Consider the following 12,298-nt stretch of genomic DNA (forward strand, 5'->3'; position numbering starts at 1 on the left):
TATCCAACATAATTGTTTCACGATATGTTTTTGTTGTATTTTATAGATAAGGCAAGGTTAATTTTAAAGAATATATGTCAATACATGATTTTCATTCTTAAATGGTCAACTGCAGCAGAGATTTATGAATCATTTCATTAATTTTTCACCTAAATTCAGAGATCTTGAGAAAACATCATTATTTTTGTCAAAGCAGAATATTAGTTTGTTCCGTAACTGGCATACAAACCACACTATTTAATAGGGGTTATTATTTTCGGCGTAGCTGAAATGACAAGCCATTAGAATTTTAGCGAGGATTTACTACCCCGCCCCCCACCCCGCTAGGGAGGGTAGCTTGCTACCCCCCCCCCCCCCCCCCCCACCCCCCCCCCCACACACATACACCTGCGCTTGAGCTCACTTTGCTCTTGGCTCGGGTGGTAGTCGGACGTGTCTGCTCTTACCCTCGCCTCTCTGACAGCCATTAATGTCTTTCTGCTTTTTCTCCTACAGGTTTGTGTGCGAAGTTGGCTTCTGCGAAAATGCACAAATGTCCTGGATTACCCGACCGCCCTTGTGGTACATTTATGTCGGCGGTCGAGACGGATCCTCACACCCTTTGTCCTTACTGTAGGGGCCAACGGTGTGACAGCAGTAATAAGTGTGGTGAGTGGAGGGAGTGGTCTACCTCCCAGTGGGAGAGGTTTTCTTGGCGACGGAAGAAGAAGTCCAGGCGGGATATTTCTCCTTCAAAGATTTCTATGATAGGAGAAAATCCCAATGACTCTTCTTCCAATGCCCAAACCTCCTCCGATGCTCCCACTCAATCGGTTTCTTCCGAGAGACCATCGAGGGGTAGCGTAGACCATGGTTCTGTTTCCCGATCTCGGGGTTCTAGAGATGGCGTTGCCTCCCCTAGCAAGGCAGCTCCACCTCTTCCCCCAGGGGAGGATTTGAATGTTAATGTCAATGTAACTGATTTATTCCAGCTTTGGTCTTCCTTGGGGTTCGAAGGTTCGCCCTCCAAGGAAGCCTTGTTTGACATCATCCGGTTGGGTGCCGCTGTCAAGCAATCGCTGACTTTGGCTGAGGTTGATCCTCTGTCTATCGTCGACGTTGTGGTGGCAGAGATATCCGATGCGGTATCTCCTACCTCTGCAACTTCTCAACCTGCTGTAGCTGAAGGCTTAGTTTCTCCCTCTGCTCAACCTTCGAGGGAGGAACTAAGTCCAACAGTCTCTCCTGCCGGTGATTCTCCCCCTTGCGGGAGTTCACTCACAGAGACTCCTCTTCGGAGGACTGCTGATGGTCAGCTTGATGACCCAAAGGCCCCCCAGGGGGCGCATTCGTCGTAAGGCTCGCCTTCCTCTTCTCCTGAGAGGCCTTTCTTCACCTCATAAGGGTGTGAGGAGGAGCCTCTTCGGTTCAACATCATTGTTGCAGTTCGCCGCAGAGGAGCCTTGTCATTGATCTCTGACTGTTCCTGCTACAACCCTGGACCTCTCTCAGATCGTTCGCGATCCCCTTCGGTAGACAAAGGGCCCGCCGACCTTCCACCCGTCAGACCTGCTGACCTGCCGTCGCCGTTCATGGCTACTGATACGCTGTGGGCGCCAACTAAACCTGTTCATATAAAACAGGCAATGTTCCCTTCAGAGCAACAAGGGCGTACGCGCAAATTAGCGCACACGTCCCTTACGCGCCATGACAAGCATGCGTGCCAACGTTCTCCTAACCTCATTGAGGTTTCGGAGATAGCGCGTCAGCGCTTTCCTGCTATTGCTGATATAGCGCGCCAGTACTTACCTGCGCGCCAGTGCACACCTGCTGCCAAAGTTCCTGATAAAGCGCGTCAGCGCTCACATGCGCGCACCTGTTGCTGATGTTCCTGTTAAAGCGCGCCAGCGTTCACCTGCGCGCCAGAGCTCACCTGATCGCCAGCCCACCACTGCACGCCATGCGCGCCAATGTTCTCCTGCGTCCCAGCGCTCTCTGCTCCAACGATCTCCTGCGCACCCGCGATCTTCGGATCTGGGTGCAGTAGGGAAGTTTAAGACTTCCCCTACTCGCCAGTGCTCAACAACGCGCCATCTGCCTTCACCTGCGCGCCATCCCCCGCCAGCGCGCAATCACTCCCTGTCACCTACACGCGCCCACGAAGATGCGCGCGCACACCCTGCGCGCCCACGCCCATCTCCCACAGCAGTGATGCAGCGCCAGCCTGATGAGCGCCCACAAGAAGCGCCCCAACATACGCAGGGTCCAGCCGGGCGCAGGAGATGTCTCACCCACACGAGCTCTTCATCCTGATCCTGCACACCCGCGCGAACATTCCCACTCGATCGCAAAGGCGCGGAATTTGCTTCCAGCGCACCCTCTGATGTCTCCTGCGCACGCTTCTACGCGCTATCGCTCGCCCGCGCACCTGAGCGCCTGCACGCACCCTCGCAATCACCCTCGCGCGCAGCCTCGCAATCGCCCTCGCGCGCGCCAACAGTCTCCCTTGTTCAACCCAAGGTATTCCCCATTGCGCGAGCGCCAGCGCACTCCCCAGAGCGATCATCAATATCCTCCCACGCGCGAGGCTCCAGGACAACGTGCGGCAAGGTCACCATCACCACATTCCCCTCCCCTGCAAGCACAGAACAGCGCGCTCGCCAGTAAGGGGGAAGGTTCCAGAATGGTTCAGGGACATTTCTTCTTTGTCTTCTTTTTCTTTTCAGGCGAATCCCCCTTTAGAAACTCCACCCAGGGATCGGTCGATCCCTGTCTCTCCAGAGGGAGTGTCTGACAGCGCAGCCGTCAGCCAGCAGCCTTGGTTTGGGGCACTGATCAGAGCGGTCATGCAGGCTTTTAAGCCTGTTCTCTCTGAACTGGGCCACAAATCCTTGGTGGCGTCTACTCCCCTGAAGAGAAAAAGGGGAGTTTTGGACGCGGTGACTTCTCCGAGGAATAAGCTGTCTCCTCGTAAGCCTTCGAGGCAGGTCCTCGCCCCTCCCACCCAGACTTTTTCTCCCTCCCCTTCGGACAAGGATTTCCCGTCCTCAGGGGAGTCCCGTGAGGTGAGGCGTTCTCCCATCGCACAAATGAGGGAAACCCCACCTCGCGCTGGAAAGTCTTCTTGGGAAAGGGGCGGAGAAGAGCCTACTTCCGTCATTGTTGGAGTTCTGCATCCCTCCCAGGAGGGAGTCAAAGGACTCCAAGACAGTACGAAAGTCCTCGTCTAGACTTAGACTGGAGCCAGCCAGTCATTTGGAGAACATCCGCGAGTCTCCCCAAGAAGAGCCTTTGGGGATAGGAGACTTTGCTGCTATTCCTTCAGGAGGATAGCTGCAGGAGTCAGAACATGTGTTTTGGCAGGTTCTGACCCTTATGAGGACTCTCAATGGGTTTGCTGACCCAGAGATTCCTCCTCGAGAGGGCAAAGACACGGGCTTGGACCAAGTGTTTGGGACTCAAAGACCTTCTAAGGCCAGTGCAGCTTTGCCCTGGTCTCAAGGGGTTAAGAGTGTCAGGGACAAGATCGCAGTCCAGCTCTCCGAGCTAGCCTCCTCCAGCTGATCTAGTGCCGGCAACAAGCTTCTCCCACCTCCTCGTGTACAGCAGAGGAGGTACTTCGAGAACTTAGAGGAGTCTTGTTTAGCTCTTCCCCGTCACCATTCATTGGAAGAGCTTACCAGGGGAGTCCCTCTTGAGAGACTGTCCAACCGGAAGGTCTCATTCACGGCGACTAAGATCCTTAATCAGGAGAAGGTTGCGAAGTGTGCCATGCAGGCCACTTCGTGGCTGGATATCTGGTTAGAGACAGGTATCCAGATACGTTTGAAGGATTTATCCAAAGAACGTACCAGGAAAGCTAGGGAGAACTTTTTACTCTCAGGTACTTGCACGATCGAGTTTCTGGCCCACCAAGTCTAGAACTTGTGGACAAACACCCTCTTGAAACGTCTGGATGTGGTGTCTGAGAGGTTCCATCAAAAGGTCCCTAGCACCGAGATCACCAGGCTCAGACATTCTTCCATGATGGGAACGAACCTGTTTGAGCCTAAGGACGTGGGGCATGCCACTGAGAGGTGGAGGAAGTCCCACCAAGACTCCCTCCTACATAGGGCTTTGACATCCAAGACCTATAAACCTCCAGCACCCCAGCAACCCCGTCCTACTAAGACCACGAAACCGAAAACGGCAGCAAAGACAGTGGTGTCTAAGCCCTTTCCTGTCCTTGACAGGAAAGGCAAGAAGCCCTCCAGGGGAGGAAAGAATCCTAGAGGGAGCAGCCGAGGCCGCAAACGCTAGGATTGGTCATCCCCCTGCATGTCCACCAGTGGGGGGATGCCTTCAAAGTTGCGCAGACAGGTGGCAGCAACTCAGGGCCGATTCCTGGACAATTTCCGTAATCAGTCAGGGATATCGCGTCCCGTTCCCAGCATCACTACCTCCCCTGACGACGAATCCAGTGTCATTTAGCTCCCTTGCCATGGGATCAGTAAGGGGACAAGCCCTTCGGGCAGAAGTCCAGACCATGTTGAAGAAGGGCGCTCTCCAAGAAGTCCTCGACGGGTCCCCAGGCTTCTTCAGTCGACTCTTTCTTGTAAAGAAGGCATCTGGAGGCTGGAGACCAGTCATCGACCTCACAGCTCTGAACAAGTTTGTCAAACAAACTCCGTTCAGCATGGAGACCGCAGACATGGTCAGACTTGCAGTGAGATCTCAAGATTTCATGTGCACACTGGATCTGAAGGCCCTGTACTTCCAGATCCTAATCCATCCGTCTTCAAGGAAGTACTTAAGATTCAGCCTAGACAACAAGGAGTACCAGTTCAAGGTGCTGTGGCTGTGTTTCGGTCTCTCCACAGCACCACAGGTTTTCACCAGAGTGTTCACCCTAATATCGTCGTGGGCACACAGGATCGGCATCCGTCTCCTCCATTATCTGGACGACTGGCTGATCCTAGTAGAGTCGGAGTTATCCCTTCTTCGACACCGAGATAAACTTCTGAGACTTTGCCAGGGTCTGGGAATCATGGTAAGTCTCGAGAAGTTCTCTCTGCTTCCCACTCAATGACTGGTATACATAGGCATGATTATAGACACCAATTTCTACAAAGCCTTCCCATCAGACGACAGGATAACAAGGCTGAGGAAGGTCGCAAGCCCTTTTCTCAGACAAGAAGAGCTTCCAGCCCAATCGTGGTTACGTCTCCTCGGTCACCTCTCATCTTTGGCTTGTCTAGTTCGCAACGGTCGCCTCAAGATGAGATCCCTCCAGTGGCGACTCAAGTCTCGGTGGAATCAAAGTTACAATTCCCCGGACGTCATGATCCCTATGGGACCTGCGGAACAGACGGACCTCCAGTGGTGGATGACAGACAAGAACCTATGAAGAGGAGTGGACCTTCTCGTCCTCCCCCCAGATTTGATACTGTTTTCGGATGCCTCAAAGAAAGGGTGGCGGTCCCATGTTCTACACCACAGGACCTCAGGCCTGTGGTCAGAATCAGAAAAGTGCCTCCATATAAATCTTCTAGAGATAAAGGCCAATTTCTTGGCTCTTCAGCAGTTCCAACAATTCCTGGCGGGTCACTCTGTGGTGGTGATGAGTGACAACACCACAGTAGTGGCTTACATCAACAAGCAAGGAGGTACCTTTTCAAAGCAGCTATCCCATTTTGCAGTAGAGATACTGAGGTGGACCGAAGTCCACTCGATTCCACTATCGGCACGCTTCATTCCAGGCAAGAGGAATGTGCTCGCCGACAATCTGAGCAGAGCGTCTCAGATAGTGAGTACCGAGTGGTCTTTGTATCATCTAGTAGCCAACAAAGTCCTGACTTTGTGGGGTTCCCCGACTGTGGATCTGTTCGCGACAGCTTTGAACTTTAAGCTTCCACTATACTGCTCCCCAGTGCCGGATCCCAAGGCGCTCTGGCAAGATGCCTTCCAACAACGGTGGGACAACATCGACGTGTACGCCTTTCCCCTGTTCTGTCTGATGAGGAGGGTGCTCAACAAGACCAGAATATTGGTTAATCTTCCAATGACCCTCAAAGCTCCGCTATGGCATCATGCGGAATGGTTTCCGGACCTTCTGCAACTCCCAACGGAACTTCCGAGAGAACTCCCTCCATGACACGATCTACTCAAACAACTACATACCAACATCTTCCACAAAGCCGTAGCTTTGCGACGACTTCACGCCTGGAGACTATACAGCATCTCCTCGCTGAGAGAGGATTTTCACAACAAGTTGTGATTAGGATGTCTGGACATCTGCGAAAATCTTCCGCATCTATCTACCAGGCAAAGTGGAAAGTCTTCTGTGGTTGGTGTCGTGGAAGGGGTATCTCTCCACTCGATGCCACTATTCCAACAATAGTGGAGTTCCTCGTGTATTTGCGGGAAGAAATGCGCCTTCCAGTCTCGGCGGTGAAAGGCTATCGCTCAGATTTAAGTCTAGCCTTCAGGCTCAAAGGAATGGACATTTCTTCCTCGCTGGAACTTTCCCTACTCATACGAAGTTATGAACTTACCTGCCCTCAGTCGGAAGTGAGACCTACTCCATGGAACGTGGTTCGAGTTCTCAGGTCTCTTAAGAGACCTCCCTATGAACCATTACCCCAGGCTTCTGATCGCCACCTAACTTGGAAGACGGTGTTCCTACTAGATTTGGCTTCGGCCAAGCGAGTCAGTGAACTTCATGGTCTCTCGTATGACATTGCCCATTCAAGGGGATGGGGGGGAGGTAACGTTCAAATTCGTCCCCGAGTTTATTGCTAAGACTCAGAATCCGGGGTTGCCAGATCCTCAGTTCGACTCCTTCCAGATTTCGAGTCTTCGTTCTGTAACAGATGACCCAGACCATCTCCTACTGTGTCCAGTAAGGAGCCTGAGGTTATATCTCAAAAGAACAGCTGTAAGCCGTACTAAGGTGCAGGCATTGTTTGTTAGCACTGGGAGGACTAAGAGGATGGTCACCAAGAACACTATCTTGTCATGGATTCGAAGGGTGATCCATCGGTCCCTGAATCCAGACCCTCCTCCATCACGACACCCTAGAGCACATGATGTCAGGGGCGTAGCTACGTCTCTGGCTTTCAAGAAGAATTTCTCAGTGACGTAGGTTCTTCAGGCTGGGGTGTGAAAGTGTCAGACGACCTTCACAGCCCACTACCTGCAAGACGTGACCCACAGGAGGCTTGATACATTCTCTATCGGCCCTGTGGTGGCTGCACAACAGCTGGTTTAGAACCTCAGGCTCCTTAGCGGACAAGTAGCAGAAGGTTGAGGGCATTGTTACCCGGTCTTAGTCTGCATGAATGAAAAGGTTTGTCTGGCCCTTATTCTGTTCTTCCTCTTCCCCTCTCTTGGGGACAGCAGCATGCTGGGTTCTCTGTACAGCTGACCTCAAACCACTACAGGTAAACCATGTTTCTTTGTGTTCCTAGTATTAAGGTAATACTGTCACGTCCCCATACCCTGACGAGGTGGTATTGGGAGAGTCCTAGCCTAAAGTTTCCATCTAAAGGACTATAGATCAACTTCCTAGGACGAGTCACACTTTATTATACCTTCACACACAGCTTGCGTAGGCCGCAGTCCTTGCATTGCAAGGTTCTAGCGAGGTGCAGGGAGGTGCAAAGCCAAAAGCCAGTACAGGCCGGGACTTTCCACCCTTCCTAATGGGTGAGTCACCCCTATTAAATAGCCTGGTTTGTATGTCAGTTACGGAACAAATGACAAAATCGTAGATAATTTGTATTTTTCCTAACTATACAAACCTTAGCTATTTAATCAAACTTGCCCGCCAGCCCTAACCCCCTTGAAGTTCTACCTCCAAGCAAAGTGAGCTCAAGCACAGGTGTGTGTGAGGGCAGGGAGGTAGCAAGCTACCCTCCCTACCACCCCCCCCCCCTAACTAGCGGTGAGGTAGTAAACCCTCGTTAAAATTCTAATGGCTCATCATTTCAGCTACGCCGAAAGTAATAACCCCTATTAAATAGCTAAGGTTTGTATAGTTAGGAAAAATACAAATTATCGACGAATTTTTCATTTTAAAAGTGTATAACACTTGGCATATAACCAAGAACGTAATCAAACGACAACCTCGCCCTGTTTCACTTTGTTTGTTCACAGTATACTAAACAATATGTAATATGACCATGAAATATGAAAACTAGTACGTCCCCCATAGCAACTTTTGTTCTTGGCTTACTTTTATTACACTAAAGTTCCATATAGCTTGGTTTAAATTTAGTTATTTTGTAAATTAGATTTTAGAAGAGTTCGTCGTTCTTTGTTCAAATGCTCTTCATAAGACACCATATTATTTGTTTTTCTTTTTCTTTTTTGAAGTGAAGTTTAGACAGTTCAGTACAATGGTGTTATGATGATGAAATCACATTTTAAGATGTATTAATTATCATGTTTCCGCTCTTTTGAATATTAGATGTGTAGAACCTTGGCCATTATAAAATGTTAGACATTCACAATGTCACCAAGTTTAAAGTTTAAAACTTTCACAAGCTTGTCATTTAGAAATACAGTATCAGACTTCTACAGTCGCACATAATCTAAGATGGGAATTGATTCCCTCGCCCTTGATAATTTTAAAATGTTAAATTTTTACAGACTCTTCTATTTCAGTTTGTTATTCTCTAGTCTCGCTTTGGTTAATATGATGCTTTAATTACTAATGTAACTGGAATTTACTATTAAAGATTACAAGTGCTATGAAGTGTTCCATTTTTCTCTATATGTTTAATGGGGGCTGGTGAATAAAATGTTGTCTTTTTCTCACTCTAACTACATAGTTTACATTTGGAAGACTGGTGGGGAGTTATTGCGCATGCGTTGCTTGCATTCGCCTTTGCAACCTGTTCTGTTTTTTTTTTTTTTTTTTTTTTTTTTTTTTTTTTTTTTTTTTTTTTTTTTTTTTTTTGTATAACGTAATAATTACCTGGTTTCTTAGCGAATTACGAGTTTCTAAATATTTATGCAATTCTATTTCAGCTTCATCCCCTCATATGAGGGGGAAGTTTAGGAAAGAACAATCTATTTCGAAATTTTGTGTTTTTCCATGCAATTGTTTATGATGAAAACTCTCTCCATTCTGTGTATAGCTATTGTTTCTCATGTAGAAAATATCCACAAAATAATGACGCACTGGGTTGGTAGGCCCAGCTCAACATTTACCGCTTGCTATAGGAGCAGTGATTTAATGTCAAAGCAAGCGTAGCAAGCCACGGCGGAGCAAATGTAAATCATAGATAATTCTGATACTTTAATTATCGCCCAATCACATGAACCATATATTTTCCCAACTGGCTATCTTGGGTCTATTTTACATTTATGACCATTATTATTTCTGCAAATCACTCGTTTATGGCATTTCCCCACCCCTAGAACCCAGGTTTCACACTTAGATCCCCCATAATTGCCTGTATAAAGGGGTAAAAAAACTCATAAATGGGTGGTTTGCCCCATCAATGATGGTCAGAAATGCATAAAATACAAGATAGGGAATAGGGAAAATATGAGGTTCATGTTTTTTAATAGAAATTAAAGTATCATATATTTACCCTCGTTTATTACCTTCACCAAGGAGGTTATATTTTCGAGTCGGTTTATTTATTTACTTATTTTTCTGTGTATCTGTGGACAGGATTAAGTCAAAACTTCTCGACGGATTTTGACGAAATTTTCACCACAGATAGATCCAATATCATGGACGACCCCATTAAATTTTGGAGATGATCCGGATCCGGATCTGGATCTGGATCTGGATTCACATATTTCACAACTTTTAAGATTGAGAAGAAACCATGAAATTTTGGGGGTGGTCCTGATGACGATCACGATTTCGGATAAACATTGATCTTTTCACCATCTACTGTATGTACACATGAAAAGTGGGAGGCCATGTCCGTAGACTTTGGTTGAATGATCTCAATATAAATTACATTAGAGGAGGTCTGAAATCTCTGACTGCTCTTGTTTTGAAATGATAGACGTTGAGTCTCACTGGGGATAAAAGGAAGAAAGTTGTCGTTTTAGGGAGACGACGTAAAATCGGGGTGCAAAACCCCCACCGAATGCATATAATTATCGGATTTTGTGATGTAATACCCCTTTATATCATTGTTAATTATATTTTTGTTAGCTTCAATTTTAACTTCGTTGAAAAAAATCGTCACATTGGAATTTGATGCGAATATTTTATAAAGATTTTTCAGGTGTTCACAAAGTTCATAATTGTTGGTGTTGGAGATTATAACACAATAAGACCACAATAACTGAAAAGCTATGTTTCTGACAGTTATTGTCGTCAATATCGTGTAAAAAGCCGAAAATATTTTGTGTAGGCCTATTCCTCTTACGTTCTTCGTTCTGGTTGTTTTACTATTGTACACATTTCATAAATCAGAGAGAGAGAGAGAGAGAGAGAGAGAGAGAGAGAGAGAGAGAGAGAGAGAGAGAGAGAGAGAGAGAGAGAGTTATATTCGCAGTCTCCCAAGAATTTACCTTTCATGAAATTTTCTTTATCTCACTCATAATAGAAAACGGTAATGTCTCTAAGGCTGTCCCTATTCATTTGATATTAAGTTATAATGTTTCCCTACATTTTCTTAAATGTTGGTTTAGTTCGTTTTCCTACTTTTGGAGATGGAGGACATCGTGTTATTATAACTTAAAATGCCGCATAAATTTGTCAGAGGAATTCTAAATAAACTCGAAATTGAAACTGAAAATAGTTTCTACTTTTCTCAATAGAGGAAACAGACTCCAATACATTGCACTGACAATCTTCGGTTTATGCGTTCATCAATATTTGAACAGAGACTCGCAAAGCAAAGTAATATGATGTAGACATAAGAGAAAGATATTAATAAATACAATGAAATAATTGAAAAAAAACAAAATTTGAAAGGCAACACGATGAAGCTGATGTGGAATACTTGTGGTTTCAAATGAATGAATCTTGTGGATTAAAATAATAGAAACATGGCATAGGTCTAAGCAAGTCCTCTAGTAGGCCTAGCGTAGTTGACAACGGAGGTGAATAGTGATCTTTAATGTTTTTTTTTTTTTTTTTTTTTTTTAATTGTTGTTGGAAAGGTGCACTGCCTAATCACTCCTCAGAGAAAATTTTTTCTGAACAGGATAGCTTATTTATGAAAGATCTACTGTACTTTAATGTGTTACTGTCTTAAAAGACTATTCTAATTGTTCATAACTTCGCTGGTAGCTTATTTATTTACTTATTTCCTTTTCTCGCTGGGCTATTTCTCCTTGTTGGAGTCCTTAGGCTTAATATCCGTCTTTCATATCTAGAATTGTAGCTTAGCTAATAATAATAATAATAATAATAATAATAATAATAATAATAATCCATCTTTTCCTCTTTTACTATAATTCACATTATTTCTTTTTCAAAATAAATTTTATGTACAATATATTCCCAACGAAGAAGCTTTCAAACTATACCTACCAAATGGAAAGTTGGATTTGTAAAACCATGTGAAAAAGAAAATATATTCATGACTATGAAAACTATTATAATTAAGTTATACGGTCAGTCAAAGTTACTGTACAATGGGAAAGAAATTTTGAAAATTTGCCAATTGCTATTATGGAAGAGTGTGCTCAAAGTTGCATTAACGTCGAGTGGCTAAATAAATTAACCTCCAGTAAAAACGTTGTTCTCATCTCAAAAGTATTATGATGCTCACTAAATATTTAAGAAAAACTACACCTAAGGTAAGCGGAGAGAAATCTAGTTTGATTTTATTTATTCTTTTTTTTTTTAATGGACTTCAGAACGGACATACTTTATAATGTCTTTGCATGAAAGAACAATTACAATAACTGTTCCAGATATAAGTTTATAAACGTGTAAATTTATGGGGGACTTGTATGCAAAAAGGTCTGTTTTTAAAAGATACTGTGTACAATAGTTTTAGACTCATTGAAGTGACATATTGCATCTAATTTTGTATATTATATATTCCTTGTAAATAAAGTGATAATAAAGGTCATCATCACCATATCGCACTGCGCCAGCAATGTATCCACCGCATTATGACTTAATTGCATTCGTAGGGGTCCAAATCTGCACCGATTGGTCCCTGTTTATGCGGTCCATCGTCTGGGTGGGTGGCCCACGCTCAGCAGAGGGTGCTAGACGACCTTGGCTAGACCCTACCTATGAAGATTGTCTCCAGTCCTTCCAACTATTGTTAGATTAGGAGTTTGTTCCCTAGGGAAGAGATTCACATGGGCTCTGGATGGCCTCACAAGGTGGTCTGTTTCTCAAAAG

General features: G+C 45.6%; 1 protein-coding gene across 1 annotated transcript; it reads left to right on the forward strand.

Annotated features, from left to right (window-relative positions):
• The first annotated feature begins 743 nt into the window (after positions 1-743).
• LOC137644257 (uncharacterized) lies at positions 744-2,292 on the forward strand. Its single transcript, XM_068377252.1, has 4 exons — positions 744-1,124; positions 1,264-1,384; positions 1,492-1,622; positions 1,774-2,292. Exons 1-4 carry the CDS (start codon positions 744-746, stop codon positions 2,290-2,292), a joined length of 1,152 nt encoding a protein of 383 aa, XP_068233353.1.
• The last annotated feature ends 10,006 nt before the right edge of the window (positions 2,293-12,298 follow it).

This window comes from Palaemon carinicauda, chromosome 7 (genome assembly GCF_036898095.1).
Source record: "Palaemon carinicauda isolate YSFRI2023 chromosome 7, ASM3689809v2, whole genome shotgun sequence".
Taxonomy (NCBI): Eukaryota; Metazoa; Arthropoda; class Malacostraca; order Decapoda; family Palaemonidae; genus Palaemon; species Palaemon carinicauda.

What these genes read in the sequence shown, in the direction of transcription:
- LOC137644257 (XM_068377252.1), top strand. Translation starts at nt 744, where the DNA reads ATGATAGGAGAAAATCCCAATGACTCTTCTTCCAATGCCCAAACCTCC. An exon ending in TGGCAGAGATATCCGATGCG is followed by an intron (nt 1,125 to 1,263) that starts GTATCTCCTACC and finishes GTTCACTCACAG; the next exon opens with AGACTCCTCTTCGGAGGACT. An exon ending in CCTTTCTTCACCTCATAAGG is followed by an intron (nt 1,385 to 1,491) that starts GTGTGAGGAGGA and finishes GACCTCTCTCAG; the next exon opens with ATCGTTCGCGATCCCCTTCG.